Genomic DNA, 21046 nt, shown 5'->3' on the forward strand with positions numbered 1-21046 from the left:
AACTCAAGCTCTTTAACAGACACACGGGTTAAACTAATCAAATGACAATGCATAATGTACATTTACTGAAGTGGAGGTCAAAAATAATAACCTTGAGTGGATGTTACATCTACATAGATGATAATGCAAATGAAACTTCTACCACTACGTGTCATGGTTTGGACTGGCCTCTGGTTATAATACAGCAGTATTGGCTTGAATACACCAAACAGGACTCTCGATGACGATGCATGGATGTATCGATAAAATGACAGCATCATAACTGTATTCTGTCATTGACTAATGGGCTTTGCTATTATTATGTGGTTCACAGTGGTAGTCCATCTCACCCCTCAACACAGGAGGATATTGTGTAGTGTAGCTCAAGGACCTCAGAATATCCCCTTTATTTCTGCTTTAGGAGAAGCCTTTGCCTTAAATCAATCCGTCCGCTCACTCAATTTGCCCCAGATTTGCTTGCTTGTCAATTTGCAATGTCAAATTGAGTTCAGCTGAACTGCAACCTTGCCGTGACAAATGTGACAATGTGACCCAATCTCTTGCGCAGAGGTCTCTGAGTGTGTTTCCTCCAATCGTGTTGCGAAAAGCCAATTACCGCTCGACATGAACATAGATGAGCGCAGTTGTCAGCGTTGTGGGAGTGGCTGGCTGGACTGCTACTGCTGCTTGGGTCAGAGAATGCTAAACGAATGCCGCTTTCAACAGACAACACAGCTTAGCCCGCCTCTCACTGTAGCACTGTTTGGTGTCACTTTGATCCAATTACACTGCCCTTACATTATCTCAGATCATCTGTGCTGCAGCGGGACAAACTTGGAGCAAGGTCAGTGCTGAAAAAAAAGCCAGGGATTCAACAGCAGAAACAATGAGTCTTTTATCTGTCTGTGGTGGCAGGGTCACCGAGCAGAAACCTCTAGTGATGCTACGCATGATAACACCAATGTCAGGGGAGATGAATCACCAGTCAGAATGGCCTGGTTGCTCTGTCACAGGATGACGCTCTTTATTTGACTCAACTTAACCGTCTGACTGATCTTATAAGTTTGTAGGCTTTATTTTAATATGTTTTAGATTTTGTCCAATTTCATATTTGCAGCAAATTTGACTGTTGTGATGTTTTGTCAACAGATATCACCAAAAGAGCTCATTCAGGATGCTGCTGCTATCCTGAACAAAGATGCAACCAAATTGTCACCCAGGAGACCGCTGTAATTGTCCTGACTGGAACCAAACGTAATAGTAGTTTATGGTTGTTACGAAATTATTGTTCAAAGGTTGCTGAATGGGTCACAAACTCAGGTGTAGTATATCTGTGTATATTGACAACAAAAAAATGCTCGCTTTATAAGCTTTTTTTTTTACAGTTATTCTATTAATTTATGTTCATGTTCCGACTTTCAAAACAATATTGTTACGTAACCTTCTCACCGTTATGTTAAGTAACATTACATAAGAAACTTTACTAAGGGTGGTTGTTATTTATTCATGCTGGTTGTTACATTACTTCCAGTTGCATATTGTAGGGGGGACCTATCTATATCAAAGGCCTCATGCAATTATAGCTGTTAGGCAAAAAAAAAAAAAGACCAACATCCAGAACATCCCACTTAGAGGTCTGCTAGGGATTCTGAGGAGAATTTTAAGCACATGACGAGGTTGGGCCTTTAATATGAGCACACACTAAACCATAACTGTATTATTATTTAAGAATGGAGATATTACACTTTAATGTGACGAAAGAAAGACAGTGAACACAGAGAAATATTCCAAATTTGTGACAAGAGGCAAGCACTTCGTTACACCTGTGCTTATCTTTAAAAAAATCTTCATATGTAACTGACATTGATATCAGTAACTGGAGGTATGGGGGAGAATGGCAGTACAACAGAGTAATCATGTGGCTTTAGCTCTGCACCCATGTCAAATAGGCCTATCCATGGCAGAGAGAGGGTGCTGTAGCTCTAGCCCTGTGTATGTCAGCCGCCTTGTTCCGTCTCCCAAGCATACACACAGGCAGTCACACAGTGCAGCGCAAACACAAGAATACATAGATAAAAGGTGCAATGTGTACACACACACACGAACACACACATAAATATATACGTATATATAATCAATAATTAAACCTTCAGGTAACCTTGGAACTGTGAAGTAATGCCTGTCAATTTGATGCACTTGAAAGTTTGGTCTCACAAGCTTTGTGAAGTGAGTAGTTAACATACAAATGACGTATATGAACAGAAGGTGAAAGAAATGCAATTCACCCCCATGCATGGTTTAATTAAAAAACATGGGACAAATAAGGCTTTTTAATGTGTATAGAAAAAGCAGAGAGGGATTGGGCTCATGTAAACAGACCGTGTTGTTACCTCTTAATGGAAAGCTAGATCTTACTTCTGTATGACTTCTAAACATCATAACATGATGGTTCCCTGACCTGAGCCGAGTAGCCCAACCAGTAACCCTGTGGCTATGTAATCCAAGTTCAACCCTACCTATAAGCTATTGCATATATAATTTGTTTAGTTTTGGAGAAATGTTGGTAAATAAAGATACCTTGTAAATACCAAAAAATGATAATAATGGTAGTAAGTATTTTTTTTGTTTTTATTTTAAAATGTCTTAAAAAGCAGCATAAATCAGCAAATTTGGAAAAAAATTCAATTGTCAATTGAATCAATTAAAAGACATGTATATGGTTTGAATATGCTTCACTGGGAAACAAGTGAGATTCAATTTGTTAAAATGTATGAGAATTTATATCAATATTTTGGGAAATGGAACGGTTCAGAAGAAAAAGTGACACCAGACTTCTCATGGTCATCTTACCACGGCCTGGATGTAACGTGAGTTACAACTGCTGTCATCTTCATAGCTTGTAGTCAATGTATATAAATGTCTTACGAATGCAGTTAATATTGTGTCACACAATTATCAATACATTGACTGTCACATTGCAAACTAGTTAGCACTTTCTCTCATTATCCCACATATTATTAAGTAAGACGAATACATCAACCTTTGTCTCATGTATTCATCTGTAATATGATTTGGTCATAGTGTGCTATAAATTATCTTTTTTTTTTAAGCAGCTGGATGTCGTTTTTAATGTTTGACGATTCATCTGAGATCGCATTTGTTAAAATATGTAGTGTGGGGCAGTGTAGTTGCATAGCAGTATAGTACTGTTAGTGTGTTGTGGTATAGTAGTGTAGTGCTGTAGTTTTATGATACTATATTGCTGGCAAAGTTTTTACATTGCTCAAGTTTGCCAAACACCAATAAAGAGTTAATACAATAAATATTCTGACTGTTCTTTTCTGATGAATTGTATCGTAGTAGCTAAATATTATAGGTGTGGTGTAAATAGAAAAATATTTTTAAAATATGTGGATATAAATTTCATAATACATTTGGTTTATTTATTGAAAGCACATTCATTTATTTTAAGTTAATTTAGTTTATTGCATAAGACCATTATGAGTATCAATTTAATCAATTTTATTACTACTAAATGTATACCCGTGGTTATGAATTTAAAACAAATTATGAATTGTAAATTTAATTTACCATAAATACATTAATTCATGTTCTAATTTAATTTAATACATAGTCCACTGTACATACTCCTTTCACTTAACTTAATATGTTTACTCTGCTATTTTATTTACTGTGTATATATAGTGCATTTTTCATTCTCACTTTATTTATCTATCTATTGATCTATATTTATGCTAAACTTGTTAATGTGTATTTCAAATATTTATATATTCATATTTGTTACATAAATGTCATTCTTACTTGTTTCAATTGCATTTGACTGGCAGATATATGGATCACATAGAGGCTATTCGTTTGTTTATGTTAAAACTATCTAATCTAAATTGCAAATACAATATGTGAATCTAAATTATTAGACCCAAATATTTCTTTATGATACATGCCTTCATCTATATGGAATTGCTTCAGTCACTATTCCTGTAGCATTACTGTAGCATTCTATAGTAGAAATGTGAATGGTGGCAAGTGCTTATTTTAGGTATCCATTGCTAGTTTTTTTGTTGCTTATTTTAGTGCTGTTGTGTGTGTTAACGTTGTTTGGTCTTCGAGGTGTGTAAGGCATTCACCTTTTTATTCTCTTAACCATGATTATTATCATATGGTAGTATTTAAAGGTTCACATTTAGCTGATCCCATGCTGGTTTTATTAAAGAATCTGTTCACTCTCTTATCCCTTTTTATTCTGTGCAGTTACACAACTAGTTTCTTGAGATGTTCCTGATATATACAGTATCTGTAATTTTGAATATTTTTTCTAGTTTAACAGGAACTAAACATTCGGTAGGGTAAACTGTCAATAAGCTTCGGTGAAAAGCATGAACAGGTAATTATTTTTGATTATCTAGAACAGAGACACTCTTTCTGGTAAGCCATGTGGCTATTGCATTTCTGGGTTTGACTTCAAAATCTTAATTCACCTTAAATATATTGGAGTGAAAGAACCAAATATAAAACTATCGGCATGGCCACATGGCAGAGGGAAGGAAAGTGGGAAGATATTTAATACCTCATACATTTTAAACATTTCTAACTCTTCTTGTTAATACGGAGAGAAGTAATCGCCACATCTTCCGTTCACAACGCTTGATCTGTCTTTTAGACTTCTCATTTCATGAAGTTTGTGAGACCGTTATGTACTTCACTCTACAGCAAAAACATGCTGCTGTAGCCCTGCATGCGTTGGTGTGTGCAGGAGAAGAAAAGGAATAGATTGAGAGGGGAATTTATACACTTACCCAAACACGTACTTATTATGATATTAAATTGAGATAGGTGCATATTCTGAGCCAACTTAGATGACAGTTGCCGCTTTTTATTACCCTGTGTGATCATATTGCCAGTAACATAGGAAATGTGTTAACGCTAAAACTGTCGGTTCACAGCTGCAAGAGAGCTGATTTCTCTCAAAAGTTTTACCGTTAACAAGAACTTTTCTTCCTCTTTTTTTCTTCACCCTTCAAATGGCAGCATGAGCACTGGATCAAATGAGCGGGCCTTCAAAAGGCATTGGCCTATTTTCATCAACTGAGTGGTTTTGTCAAAGTAAAGAAAACCAGTAGAAATAATTTGTTGTGTCATTTCATCAGTCAAAGCGTTTTCAGTGTCAGCGCCATCACTAAACTAAAACTGTGATGTAGTTGAAAAAAACAGAAAACAAATAATAATAAAGAGCTGTGTTAGTCCATTATAAACAACACCCGATATTATATATAAAGGCCATATAGGCCATTTTAGTGTGCTTCGGTCACGTTAAGTCTCAAGTAGAGCAAAGAAGTAAAAACTGTTCATTTTCTTCCAAAGGCACTAAGAGTACTGCAATTACAGGTGACAGGCCCAGTGAAGAGACAAGTTTGTTGCAGAAGTTATAAAGTATTTTAAAGCAACTAAAGAGCAAAGCAGGGTGTAACCTATATTAACATGAAGAACTCCACTTGCTCCGACTGTACATAAATTAAACCAAAATATCTTGGATGCGGGTGCTGCTATCTTGCGCTGACGATGTCATTTGGAGCAGGAGGGGGATGGAACTGCGGTATCTTTCTCCCACCCACCTGCTCTGTGTGCTTTGATACCCTGCTTATTAAAGCAGTCTGAAGGTATATATGAGTTGCATATTCTCAGCTGCTATAAGCACGAAAGATGTTTAGCTACGGAGTTGATCCAATGCAAAGGTTACAACCACTACAATCTCACTTGACCCTGCATTTCCTACAGGGTGTCCAATTTGGCGAGGGTGGTAAGACTAAAGCTGAAAACTAACAAACCGGCAGACAATTATTTTTAGGTAATTAAAGACTGTAAACCTAATCAAGCAGAACAAATGATAGGCTGTATCTGACTTACAGTTGTGCTTCAAGCAAGGTGAAGAAACAAGAGAAAAGAAAAGAAAGCATGGCCTCAGAGACATTGCGGACAGTGAGGGAAAGGTGGAAAGGGGCAGCAGTGTTCACACCAGCTTGAGACATCCCACGAACACACACTTTTGCACACATATTTGTATGAGTGGATAACCTTTCAGCCACTCTCAGACATACACACACAACCCTCAAACAGCTCTTCGGGCCTCCAACCTCTCTGTCTTGAGTTCTTTATTCCGGTGTGTACTGATATCAATGTATGTGGAAGCAGTAGTATGTAGAAGCAGGCCAGGAGTAACCTTTTAGCCATGCCAAGTGTGTAAATGTCTAATGGGAAAAGGTCAATATTCATGAACTCCTCCATGGTTGAACTGCATTAATTAATTAATTACACAGCAATGGCGTTGAGTTGTGATAGCCGAAGGTTGATCAGTGTTAGAATTGTCAATGAACACAGTGAGATTTTACTGTGAGAGAGTTAGTGTGGTGATCGTGTGATTACAGAAATTGGCGGGTGATGGTAGCCAAGCATGTTTCCGACTGTGTGTAAGGTTGTGATCACTGGAAGTAACATGTTACCTGGCTATGACAAACAGCACACAACTGACACCCAAGTAAGCCAGCAGAATATACATCCAGATATCAGGCGAGAGGGGGTTGAGGAAGGAGAAGACCCCAGGGTTGGTCCCGTTGGGCTTGCGGTACAGTATACTTATACCCAGCGTCATGAAAGGCTTGGAGAAGTCGATAATCTTCTCGCGGGTGTATGTGATGGCAAGGGGAGCTACTGCCAGATCAGCTCTCTGTCAACAGCAAACATAAAAGAGAAGAGAGATAGACCATAAGTCCATGGCACAGGAAGCGTTAAAAGGCAATCAAATTAAGAAAACAGGTCCTTTACACACTACACAGTCCGTCCGTCCCAAGGCACTTAGCAAGAAATATAAAGCTCTCTTTTTCTTTCCATCCATTAAGTGTACTCCCAGTACTAAACTCACAATTTTCCCCCTGGAGCCTAATTAAAAGCATTCATTTATTTTCTTTATCTATTTTCTCCTTTTGTCCGGATGGTTGCAAGCTGTAGCCTATGTTGGTAATATACTTTATGTAATGCACTTTAGGGAGACATATAGGACAGGTCACCAATGCTCTAAAGCAGTGGTCCCCAAACTTTTTGGCCTCACGGACCGCTTTGGTCCGTCCAAACAAAGGGTGTAGGTTTGCATAGGGTCCCTAGGGACTAGTCACGACAAAAGTTTGGGAAAGACCCAATTGTCGCTACTAATATTTTTTTCATTTTAATTGCCTGTTAGAACAAAAAATGTACAATATATTTGCAAACTCATTCTTATTATTATCTAAATTATGTTCGTCGCCCAGACGAGTAAAAAATTGATTTCCAAGTTTTCCAACGCGTCCTCGAGAAGATGCTGTCATTTCATTAGCTGAAGCGGTGGAGCCTGAAACTCTTGGAATCATCCCTCGTAGAAAGAGAGCTGGCGGTAGACTGACACAATCAGTTACTACACCAGGAAATAACAAATCCTTGTATTAGTTTTGGTTTGGTCTCAGCATTGATATTGTTGACCCTATTGTGCTTTGAAGGTAGGAAAATGCCACCAAAAAAGAAAAGAGATATACAAGGTTTTTTCACCACCTCAAAGTGATATTAACTGGCTGAATTAACGTTGAATTACTTGAAGGTAGTAAAAAAGTGCTATAAATTGGAAATCACCAAGTGTATGCATTGTATTAATGAATACATGATTTCATTGCTCAGAAAGTTTTTAGATTGCTTGGATTTGCAGTTTAGGGAAAGCTTTAACTAACCAAAGGGGTCTCTTTGGCCAAGTGGAGAAGCTGATCAGAAATGTTTGTGCATGTTTCCTCAGTTGAAGCTGAGCGGAGTTTCACTGTGTTAAAAAGGTTGAGATGAACTATGTCCCAGCAGTAGCTGAACAATGTATCTGTATGGCGTGAGCATCAAGATGCTCTAGACAAGATTGAGCTTAAAGATGTAGGCCAACAATGCCAAGTTACACAAATGTTAATATATGTTAATAACGTTTGCCTGTTCAAAATAATACCAACTTTACTGAACCAAGTTTTCTTTTACAAGGGGCAGGCGGCTAGTACCTACCAATGCTGAGACCAAACCTACGCTTGAACGCAGACGTTTTTGTGGTTTTATTGTCCTCGTAGATAGAGATGAACTCATTCCAAATGATTTGTTGATGCCTTTATTCACAGTGTTAAAATCAACCTTGTTCTGAAAACAAAGTCCCTTTTTTGCAGCATTCCAAATATGCCAATTATTCTGACAATAAAAAATGTGTTTTGAAGGCCTACAGAGTTTATGTTGTGTAAAGGTCACACACCTCTGCTCTGCATACATACAGCTGTTTGCAGGACACACTGAGCATCTATTATTCATATTATTCATAATATGGCATAATCTCTTCTCTGGCACAGGAGCACAGGGGTTGCTACGACATGTGCTCTGAAGATACACATTGGGGATGTATAGGAAAGTCATGTTTCCATATCTGGCCGGAAAACTGTGCGGTATTGCTGGTTATATTTGACCTCCGTGACTATAAATGCTAAACATCCACAGAAGGGTCAAGCGCTTCTTTTCTCAACACCATATCCTTTTTGTCTTGTGAAGGTTGCCAACATCACTTGAGGAGTGATTGACCGTACCTCTTCCTTACAGCTGTGATACAAAAACACCTAAAGCAGATACCAGGCATCTCTGAATCCAAATAACCCCATGAGCCTCCTCTTCGAGCATTCGGGAAACCAAAGATAACTTTGGTAAATTCATTTGACGGAATGTTTCCAGCTCAATTCAACCTGTCTTCTTCATCTGAACTACATCCCTGTGAGTCCACACTCCCCAGTCGTCTGAGGGCCTGTCGTCTGTAATCACCATCTGACTCAGTCAAGCCCTGTGTGAGAAGTTGGACAAACCCACGCTGAACATCGTCTCGCACGGTTGGGCCCTTCAGGCTCAACAGGACCAGACGGTCTGTCAGGACGGCCAATCACTGCACTGATCAAGAGCAGGAGACGGGTCAGATATTGACTATTGCCCGTGCAAGGTCTGCTATTTTTCAGCCCATGCAGTTTATCCTAACAGGGACTTTTTTCAGGAGTAATGATCTACACTGTGAGCACATTGTGTGTGCCTGTGCGAGTTTTAATAAGCTCTGTAGGGAAAACATGTTCTAAAAGAATCTATGCAACACTGTACTCTCAAATAGAGCTGGAGGTAACTTTCCAGTTTTGCGTTTCAGTGCAAAACTGCTCCTCGATATATTGTTTTTTATTTTTCAACCAAACATTTTACAGTTTACAAAAATATAAAAGTTATATTTTGCCAAGTTATATAAATTGCCAAAATAACATTTACAACTTGGCACATCTGAAAAACAGACAACAGAGCATACTGCAGGTCAACTGCTTACAAATCTACATCTGTAACTAATACATTTTTGTCCAATAATTGATTCCAAATCCTAATGAGAGTGCATTTTTTTAGCTTCTCCTGTAATCTACAGTATTTTGTAATTATCTCCATTGGATTCTCATATGATTTTACATCGGAATGCCTTGTTCTTTCACAATCAAAATAAAAGCAAGAGGTTGTCATGTGTACAAAATAAACAGCAAAAAGATGTACAAAACGTCCAATTAAGAAGACAGAAATGATTACAACAATACATATTATGGTCTTGAATTTCTTCATATGCGTTTAAGATTATCTTTCCCCTCGTCAGCAGAGAAAAAAAGGCTGCTTCTTTGAGGTTATTTACCTGGTTATTTTATGGATTCGCGATTATCCTGACGACTGACGTCTGGTTCAAATGAACAAGATTGTTTGAATGCGGTTAAGTTGTTGAGGAACCAAGATAGCCCGACTTCAATTATTGGGTTAATTTGCGCACACTCTTTATCAACTGACCCTTCCCCCTTTAAAGGCGTGATTATCCTGACGACTGAAGTGTAACTTGTGACTTGTAAATGGGTTTAATCTAGATGTCATAGAACTTTCCAGGAATTGTATTACATGGTAATAAGACACTAAGGATACCAGCCAGAAGCTCATGGGATGCCCTCTTTCACGGTGTTCTTTCTCTTTATCGTTTTCATTGATGAATGATTCAAATTCAAAAGACTTGAGTCAATATCACCATAAGGTTCCTTCGGTGTCAGAATCATGAAAATGTAGCAAAATAATGAAACTCTGAGGTTTTATTATAAATGACCAAACATTTACACACATATCAGTACAATCATTATTCTCTTAAAATGTGTTTCCTTCGTTTTATACCGTTTTTTTTCATTAGATGTACGTGATTTTGGCATGTCCCACACACTGCTCTGCTTACTACAGTATGTGTAATAAATGGTTAAATGAGACTAAATTTTAAAAAATATATAGTTATATTGTCCACAACAAATCATTTTGATCATGTATATTATATTTTCATAATCATATTGAACATTTTACATGTGTCCCTGAAATTGCTGTCCACCCTGTCATTAAATGCTCATTAAATGCTAAAATTGGCCAAAAATGTCCACCCTGTAAGCAAGCCTTCTATGACACGGTGGACATGGTTCGTGACAGGGAGGACATGCACATAGTTTATGCCACATGCTGATAATTGTGTGTAATAGCCGTTGTAATATGTATATTACAACACTTTAACAGCCAATTAAAAAGTGTAAGGGAACATTTTGAATTGTCTTTTAGAAAGGAATGAGCTCAAAAGGAGCTGAGATAGCAAGGAGATATAGGGAAGGTTGTGATGCTGACCGGGATAGAAGAAGAAATTACCTTTAGAAAGAGAGGGACAAATGGAATAAAGACAGAGAGATTATGGATAAGAAGGGTGTCATTGAGCCCGGTGAGAGAGAGAACAGGGCAAAAAGAAAGGAATGGATAGAGGGAAAAAGACAAGCGAGAGCCAGAAACAGGGACATTGCTTTCAGACATGCTTACAGTCAGAGGCGCAACCTCCCCTCAGCCAGAGGCCTGCAGGTTAGATCATTGGAAGTTTAGCTGATGACTTATTCAAAAGTTTAGATTTATTTCAAGGACAATTATCAACTGTTTATGTACTGATAAAATGACACATCGATAATTAATTTGCTAAAATCATACTGAAAATCCTTACAAATATTTTGTGTTTTAGGCAACGGCGTCAAGGGGAAAGCATTCAAAGGAGTTCGAAGAGGAAACTGAAAAAAACAACGTGATCTCCAAAACCTGTTCGTAAAAATGTATACGAAAATCTTGAACATACAAATTCGTAACAATACATACGAACTGCCCGGGTTAACCACGCCCCTCGAGTGAACAACATGGCGGACCATGTCGGATTCTTGAGTGAACGTCTCTCCGCCATGTTGGATTTTTTGAGGGGGTTAGGGTTAGTATTCTATTCTTACAAGTTAACATTGATTTCTCGTTAAAAATGCAATCATAACACGTTTATTTTACATCGTTAGACTTCACAGTGTGTTTACGGGGTGCAGGTCCCCATTCACTTTGAATAGGGTGACGTCATCAGTTGCAGTCCGTATTTATTTCGTATGTATCACTACGAATTTGTATGTTCAAGATTTTCGTATACATTTTTACGAACAGGTTTTGGAGATCAGGCTGGAAAAAACAGATTCAAATATTGGAGGCACAGCTCGCAAAAGAGAAAACCAAATCTAAGAAATATAAGATGAGGTTCCATAGGAGCAAGACATAAAGTGCGTCCAAATCACCACGTGCAAAAGTCAGTTCTTTGTTGGGACTTCAAAAAGTGAATCCACCCATCAAAAGATCTCTTCTTTTCCACATGTCCCTGATTGGAGACATTAGAAGTGAATATGAAAATTCTAAAACAAAGAGATTTTTCTTTTATTTTCTCTTTTCTTCTTCTTGTTCTACAGTTGAATGTTTGACTCACTGTGCAAAATGATGTACACAGTTTACCACCATATTTGCCAAATTAATGGCTCATTTGGGGAATATTTATTCAGTGTCCACATCAAAACCAGTCTGTTCAACTGGTAAATTTTCCCCTACATGGGAAAAGCACACTCTTTTTCTCCATAATTTCCTTTAGATGTATTGCATTCATGAGGTCCACCCTGTCATTTTCATGTTTTAAGAAAATAAACAAATTATTTTCACAAGTTAGCAAAACCTTTTGTGTGATTCCTTTATAAACAAATGAGGGCCAAACTGTTTTTTTTTTTAAGTTTGACCAGATAGCTTTGTTGTTAGATTTTATTTAGAAAAGAAAGTGCAACTATTGCAGATTTTATAAAGAAACAAATAGTTTGCCATTATTTCATTATTATCCAAATACTTTTCCCATTAATTAAAATATACCGTTGAGAAAGGGACCCAATAGCTTTCTGAAAATGTACATTTTATAATCACTATGTATTTACTTTGCTTTGAATTTGTCCATGACAGGGTGGACATATTTTTCTGTTTGCTTATACATTGTCTGCTTGCAGTTAATTTATAAAAAGTGTTGGAGCTTGACCAACATGCATTTCTAACAGCATCAGATCTACTTAAAAAATAAATATGAAGTTCAATGGAAAATTTCTGCTTTTTTTTGGAAATGGGCAAGTCTCAAAGGCACTTTATGGTGATATTGACCCAGTTAATAAACTAGAGTGTGACGCAGCTTTAATGTTTCACTGTTGATAATATTTCCATTGTTGTTTGGGTTTAGAGTTATTAACAATTTTTTATTTGTATTTATCTAAAGTAAAGTGAGTTCTGTGATGTAACTCAAATGTTCCTCTTATTTGTCTTGAACACATGTATTAAACTGAAATAACTAGGTAATTGACTTGTTCTCACTTGCGTGAAATAAAATGTATTGAATGTTGTATTACCATTTGTAAATATAGACTAACACGCATGTAAAGGCATGAATTACTATAGTTGCTCTGCAAAAATGCAGTAAATTGGTCCCCGCTTCCAGCAATTGTGTGGGTGGATGTCAACACGTGTTATAAAGATCAATAAATCCCATTAATGTTTTTATGTCTTTACTATAAATGAAATTATATTAAAAGACTCACATGGTCCATTAGCTCCTTGACAATGCCATTCCACTGGCCTGTGTTCTCATCCTGGGCACCGTATCTCCCATCTTCTACCAGGCGGACCTCATAAGTGAAGCCCAGGATGTTGGCCAGCTCTTTCAGCAGGTCTATGCAGTAGCCCTCGAAGCGGTCGTTCCCATACAGCGGCTTGTCCGACTTCTTGAACATTACATATGGCTCCTCCTGTCAGGTGAAATAGTGGAGAAGGGGTGAGTCTCTAAGGCATCTTTTACCCACCAATAACGCCTATCTTAGAGGGTGTCTGAGGTGTGAGATGGGCTTTTCAGCCACACAAGTCTGATCACACTGGCTCGAAAGGGTAGGACACGTGAAGTACTTATGTATGTATGTGTTTGTGTGTGTGTGTGTTGTGTGTGTGTGTGTGTGTGTGTGTGTGTGCGTGTGTTAGCAGTGCCAGTACTGTGATGTGAGGTAGGGTTGGTGTAAAGTGAGGCATGACCATAATAAAAGATAATCCCCCATATCAATGACTCTGTGCTCCTCTCAGGCTCAGCACGCTGGCTTGGGGCCCAGGCCCATCTTTCAGGACACCACACGCTTTGTCAATGAGATAAGCGATGCTGATAGACGGACATAAAAAGAGAGAGCAAGAGCCGGCACGGCCTCTCTGTTCGCAGCTTGGGAGATTACTGATGTCTTCTTTCATACTGCTTTTTTCCTCCCCTCCCGCCCACTGAGCATCTCCTCCACTGTGTCTGTCTCCTCGCTCTCCTCAACGCTTCATTCCATGTTTTCTCCTCCTCCAGAATCCTCCCCTTTGTACCTCTGCTGCATGCACCATCTGTCTTTGTTAGCCTTAGACGCTCATTCTCGCCGCACATCCCTCATTTCTACGACTCCCGTGACACTCTCAGATAAATAAATCCAAAAGAAAGAGCTAAAAAACAAATATTGCAAACAGCTCTGATCCACTGGCTAGTGTTTTAACAGGAGGTAGGTTGTGAGATTTTGGCAGATGGCGAACAACAATTTGTTCTATTCACGAGGAATCTTTATTCTCCATTGAATTTGTCCCAAGTATTTATATTTACTTTTAGAATGAAACTTTTCAAAAAGCATATTTGCTGATTAAATCCTATTTTTTAATAAATATTTGTATTTAATGTTTGAAAGTGTCAGGTGAAATAGTACAAATCACAAAACACTTGAAAATAGTCAAAAACAAACAAACACAAGTACACACACACACAAACACACAAACAAACCTACACAACCACACTATAGTATCAATGTGTAACATGATCAGATAAGACGTAACAACGTCTAAACATCTAAACCAAATTCGAAACATTAACCAGCAATAATCAATCAAAATCAGAAAAAAATAGTACTTTGGTAAAGAAAAGGCTTTTCGTGGCGTATGTCATTTACATGTGTTACCCCTAACAAGACATAGACCATTGCTCTCTACACAAGATGATTACTCATAGAGAAAATTACAATAATTCTACTGACAATCACCTCTTTCCCAATCGCTGCCTTGCGCCCTAAAACAAACTAATTAGAAATCAGTTCAAATTAGAAGCCTTAATATAACCCACAACCGCAACCATCAACATCTTGTTGGATCTACTTTGGCTTATATGCTGCTACATGACACCTCAGCAGCTGCCGAACTGCAAGGTACTGATTTAATGTTGATGAAAGAGCAGAAAGCCCCGTCCACATCCAGATCAATACCAGTGCCGCTGCACACATACAGTACCAACACAAAAACACACCAGTCTTTGTTTGTACACTTGTTGGAGCTGAGCATAAGTGAAATGTACGCAATCCCTCTGCTGGCATTGAAAATAGGGACACATAGGCCAACAAATGGAGGGGACCCCGTTGTGTGATGCAAATGATGATGCGTATAATAGGTGGAGACTAGAGTCTTTTTTCCCTGCACATTCATTTCTACATCCAACAACCCTAGGTAGGTGTGTTTTCCTTTCTTCCCATCGCCATGGTAACGGCCACAGTGGTGTTGAGCATGCTGGATTTTCAAATCCACACAGGTAGGTTTCTAGGCGCTTCCCATACTGTGTGCAGAAGGACTACTGCCAATATTAGACTACAGTAGGAGGAAGGAGAGTTTCATCTTTTCAAATCACTTCATTTTCAAATATGCTTAGTTATTGGGCATAATTATCATTCACCTTGATTTTGGCCTATAAATTCCTTCTGCTGTAATATACGAGACTTGGTATACACTACCAGTCATATAGTGTAGTACTACGTTGTAGTATAAATTGAAGTAAGCATGAAACATCAATGTAATGGCTTCCTACAGGAAATTATGTTTAAATTGTGGGATTGGTCGACCATTTGTGTTTCCTCACGCTGGTTTCCATTGCAGGTGGCGATTATTGAGTGTGAAGACAATGTGATGCACCTCGAAGAAAGCTTCTGTAGTCTCCCATTCAGAACACACACATTACAAAGACATCTACACCGCAGACCCTTTGCTCACAACAACCCCTGCTCCCTAGGACGAATGGAAGGACTTAAACAGTCTTCTGTTCAGCAGTGTTGGGCAAGTTACTGAAAATGAGTATTTAGTTACAGTTACTAGTTACTTCTTTTAAAGGTAATTGAATTACTTACCAGTACTACTGTGTATCAAAAGTAATTAGTTACTTTGGAAAGTGACTTTTAAGTTACTTTTATGTCTGCTTTTATAACGTAATGTAATCCCAGGCCCAGGTAACCGGCATGCCGGTGTGTCCTTGGGCAAGACACTTAACCCCAACATGGCTCCTGTAGCTGCGACTGCAGTGTGTGAATGGTAGTTATTGATGGGCAGGTGGCTGTGTGTGGGAGCTCCTGTCATCAGTGATGAATGAGTGAATGATGTCATGTAGTGTTAAAGCACTTTAAGTCGTCAAAATACAAGTACTATACAAGTACAGTCCATTTACGATTTATGTCACCATGTATTAACACATCATAAACAGTGAAAACAGTGGAACCATACAATCATTAAAGCACAATCCTCTAGATAGCTACAGCTCAACCAGGTACAAGTGTTAAATCTGCCCTGAGGTTCAGGCTTTCTCCCGCTACCGTTTTTACCTCACACCAATGTTCAACTGTGAATCAAAAGTCTATATCTTTTATATATTTATATCTATGATATGATCCCTATCCATTAAAGATACCACTGACGCATAAGAAGGAGGAAAATAGTTTCATTCACACTTCTTTGTCACGGTGTGGTTTTATTTCCTGTCTTATTTTGTGGTTTTCTGCTTCTTGTCTCCCTGAGTAACTTCCTGCCTTGTCCTGTCATCGTCTGTGATTGTCTGTTTCCACCTGTTTTCAATCACCTGCACCTCCCTAGTGTATTTAAGCTGTGTGTGTCTGTCACTTGTCTGTCGCGTCATTGTTTGTTGTCCTGGATGTTCCTCGTTCCTGCCTGCTTTTTTTCCCCCGGTACTTGTGTGTGTTTTTTCCCGTTGGCCTGTTACTCTGTTGGAGTTTTTGACTATTAAAGTCCTTTTTATTTCCTGCAAACTCTGTGTTTGAGTCCTGCATTCCCACGCATCCCCGACAGAATGACGCGACCTAGAAAGGAGTTTTTTCCCCGGGAGGAGTTCCGGAGAACCAGTCTGGCTTTCGGCTGGCCACGCAGCATACAACTGGCTGCTCGGCATGGGAAGAATGCTCTCCCCGGATTCCCTGCTGGCTTCCTGGCCTACTCCGTCGGCTCTCCCAGAGTCCCCAGAAGGCGCTCGGGTCGACGCTCTCGCCATCCACCGGCCACCACGCGGGTGGGATCGAGTGATGGACCTCGCGGCCAAGCTCCAGGCCACCTACTCCCTCCACGCTGGGCCGCAGCGCACCGGTTTCCCCGCTGGGCCGCAGCGATATCCCGTTCCCGCTGGGCCGCAGCAATCTCCCGTTCCCGCTGGGCCGCAGCAATCTCCCGTTCCCGCTGGGCCGCAGCAATCTCCCGTTCCCGCTGGGCCGCCGCAGCGATCTCCCGTTCCTGTTCCCCGACTCGCTGCTCCGACCCCGCCAGTACCGGCCCCGAGACTCTGAGCCCAGACTCATGACCCCGACGCCCCCAGTCCCCGCTCCGAGACTCATGACCCCGACGCCCCCAATCCCCGCTCCGAGACTCATGAACCCGACGCCCCCAGTCCCCGCTCCGAGACTCATGACCCCGACGCCTCCAGTCCCCGCTCCGAGACTCAGGCTCCCTCCCTCCCCTCCCATGGTCCTCTCCCACCCTCCCGTTGGTGATTTGAGAGCCGTCTGGGATCCGGCTCTCCCATTCGCGCTGGGCCGCAGCAATCTCCCGTTCCCGCTGGGCCGCCGCAGCGATCTCCCGTTCCTGTTCCCCGACTCGCTGCTCCGACCCCGCCAGTACCGGCCCCGAGACTCTCAGCCCTGACTCATGACCCCGACGCCCCCAGTCCCCGCTCCGAGACTCATGACCCCGACGCCCCCAGTCCCCGCTCCGAGACTCATGACCCCGACGCCCCCAGTCCCCGCTCCGAGACTCATGACCCCGACGCCCCCAGTCCAGGCTCCGAGACTCATGACCCCGACGCCCCCAATCCCCGCTCCGAGACTCATGACCCCGACGCCCCCAGTCCCCGCTGCGAGACTCATGACCCCGACGCCTCCAGTCCCCGCTCCGAGACTCAGGCTCCCTCCCTCCCCTCCCGTGGTCCTCTCCCACCCTCCCGTTGGTGATTTGAGAGCCGTCTGGGATCCGGCCCTTGAGGGGAGGGTTATGGGGGTGTCCCTGAGCCGCCGCTTTACCCCAGTCACACATCTTCCCTCTTGGCACATCACAACCTTATTTACATCCGTCATATGTAGAAAGGCAGAGACATAGATGAACATTGCTACTTTCTACTTTCTACCCCCAGTGGCCCGTTTCAACATAGTGACAAATGACCCAACAGCCCCTTTATATCATAATTTATTCGCCTCTTTACAATTTGACCGTTTTTAAAAATTCTCTATGTGCTGCCATGTCAATTAAAGGCCAACTGTCATCTAGCACGTTGAGCACAAAGAAGCTATTGTGAGCCCATTAGCAGCTTATGACCTCTGACCTTCTGTCAGCTGTGAAAGACTAATTATCATAAAATGTGGCCCGGCACGCTAACAGACGGCACTTTTCACAGCCCCATGCAGCAGTACCTCGGAGTCCTTGTGGACACGTTAACCACTTCCATCACGGAACGGAACTGGCTCCATGACCGTCCATGGAGTTTTAAAATATACATATATATATATATATATATTTTTGGGGACGATTAGCTACGTTATGCTGTTGAAAAGTCATTGCGTGTGTGAACCCAAACATTAATTCATTTTCTTTTTTATTTATTGTTTTAAGTTAACTCTTCTTCTGTGTTTAGCTGCCGTTTTGTGATAGCCTGCCCTGTCTGGATGATTCCATCTCCTGTGTTTCATTACCGTATTTTCCGCACCACACGGCGCACCGGATTGTAAGGCGCAGTCAAACGTTTGACGTCGGGGTGGGTGGATGGGGGGGATGTGGGGAGGTGGAGACGGTGCTATCAGGGTCCGATCGATGCTGCAAGGTTTATAGCACAATACCGCCATTATTAAAATGAAGAATGTTTAAGAGAGAACGGATCAGATTGAAGAGCTTTTGTGGGAAGAAATGTGTAAATATGACCGCTTCTATAAGCCGTCATTGGCGGACTATAAGGACGCCGGATGGCCTCTGATTCATGGAGGGAGATCTCCACAAACGAGGGGAACAAAGTCGTGGAGGAAAATACGGGACAAATGTGTCCTTGATGAAAAGCAGCAGTGTGGATGCACGGGGCAATAAAGTCTATGATCAATAAATAAAGCAACCAACGACTTCCACACACAAAGACGTGACTCTCTAGGTCGTCTTCAACAAAACACGTTACTCCACCTGTTGTTCTGGAGGTGAATTGCTCTGCAACACACGCAAGACTTTTAGAACCATGAATTGAAACGAGTGGCTCCCTCGCCGTCGAAGACCGAGCTTTGGCATGTTTGGCAGAGCGCCTTGAGCGCCGTGTACAACCAGTATGGATCAACCGATTAACCAATTGATCCATATATAAGGCGCTCCGGATTAAAAGGCGTACTGTCATTTTTTGAGAAATTTTAAGGCTTTTAAGTGCACCTTATAGTGCGTAAATTGCGGTATGTGTGTTCATTTCCACTCTTCTTGGTGTTTACTAAATAGTCCAGAGCTGAGAAGCACGGCTTTTACTTGTAATTTAGCAGACGTGTTGCAACAGTGTGGTCCGACGGCAGAAGGGTAGATAAGAAGCAATTAAGTGTATGCTTATCTGATTATTAGTCAGCTCCCAAGCCTTTTCTGCTCCAATCACTGAGATTCTGCAATAACTCATGCAGTTAGTTTTTTGGCTTGATTAAAGACCAACAGGACCAACAGGACCAACAGAGAACCAGCAATGTCTGCCCTATGAGTTATTTCCTCCAAAGAGATGCTTTTCAAAAGACATTTTGATGGAAATATTTGATTCAGGTAGCATGGTTCTCCTGCTGGTTTAATCCCAAACCTTGTACCAACATGGGGCGCAGTGAGGTATTAGAAAAGACACAAAAGCACATTACAATCAGCACATCTGTGAGCAATCTGCTCATATGCAACATGGTTAATAATACAGTGAGTTAAGCAATATAAGTACATTCAAATAAAGGTAGATACTGTTGTCTGATACAGTGCCTCTGCTCAACTGTATATTTATCAATTTCCGTTTGAAAAACTCTAATGTACTAGAAATGTTTTTTTTTTAAATGTGCACCGGAATACTTAATACAGAAGTTAATGTATTGGCTTGTAATAATGTACCTGCAGGTGAGAGAATACTCCTGAGAATTTAAAAAAGAAAAATCCTCATCCTCCTGAATTGACTACTCACACAAACATTTTTTTATGTTGACGATATAATATAATGTTATTACACTTCACATCTTCTAAACTGATGTTGTAAACAACATTACAGTCTTAATTTAGTCATATTCATTTTGTGTTATCTATACTATTGTAAAAGTATAGTAATTGACTTTGTGCTTTTCCTGTTTTGTGATATTGTTTGTGTCTTTTATGTTTGTATGTTTTTTTGAATTGTGCAAAAATGAACTATCCGAAAGTAAACTTAATACAGTAACGTATTTTAAATAGAGAACACCCTAATTTAGGGAAATGATGTGCTGCATTTACACATTAACAAATACGGTACAACCCACAACCCTTCCCCCCCGCCCCCTCTCCAACACACACTCACACAGGCACAGCTCGCCCTGTCTCAGATTGAGACTGCAGATTGAGGCCCGATACATCTTTAATTAAAAAGATTGAAGAGAGTGAAGGAGAAGCTGAGTATCTCTGTGAAGTAAACCTAATTAAAGCAACAGCACATCTCCGCTCACCTTTCTCCCCAACTAAAGAAAAAGCAATGGATTGTGTGTCCCAGAAAAACAAACCATACGGTCTTATTTGAGTCAGTTTTAAACATTTATTTTAGTAATATTGATTCCCTTTCATGAAGTGCAGCTGTTGTGGCTCTCAGCAAGTAGCGTGACGTAAGACTATTAAGACTACTGCTCCTACCGCCGTCCAAGGACATGCTCATTGGTGAGTCTAAGGCTGGATACGAATTGTCAAAAAAATGACGTCCTAATGTTTCCTCAACCTCTGTGGAAAACATCACAGGGTGAAGGAAAGATGGTTCGGAGAATTCATGAGGAGTTAGGAAAAGACGCTGTTTAGGGAATCCAACCCAACCCTCACTCAGCTACATAGTTCTGATGCAAATTCTGATGTTAGTGACGTCAGTCTGCAGCAGCAAAACTACAATTCGGACTACAAAGAAGCATCTTAGATGCCTTCATGTGTTGTTACAGTGCTGAGTCATGCAGCCAACATAAATAACCAGGTATAACCAGTATAAATGAGTTAACGGTTACCTACATGATCTATCAACATTAATGCG

The 21046-nt window shown here is 40.5% G+C and overlaps 1 protein-coding gene across 2 annotated transcripts in view; it reads right to left on the reverse strand.

The window, feature by feature from the left end:
- The window catches only part of grik2 (glutamate receptor, ionotropic, kainate 2), a 214978-nt gene that overhangs the window by 40017 nt on the left and 153915 nt on the right, over positions 1-21046 (reverse strand). For both annotated transcript variants that reach the window (XM_040164475.2, XM_040164473.2), the window contains exons 11-12: positions 13029-13235; positions 6498-6721 (exon numbers count right to left, since the gene is read on the reverse strand). In XM_040164475.2, the coding sequence (XP_040020409.2) occupies positions 6498-6721; positions 13029-13235 (431 nt within the window). The remainder of the gene's footprint in view (positions 1-6497; positions 6722-13028; positions 13236-21046) is intronic.

This window comes from Gasterosteus aculeatus, chromosome 20 (assembly GCF_964276395.1).
Source record: "Gasterosteus aculeatus chromosome 20, fGasAcu3.hap1.1, whole genome shotgun sequence".
Classification (NCBI taxonomy): Eukaryota; Metazoa; Chordata; class Actinopteri; order Perciformes; family Gasterosteidae; genus Gasterosteus; species Gasterosteus aculeatus.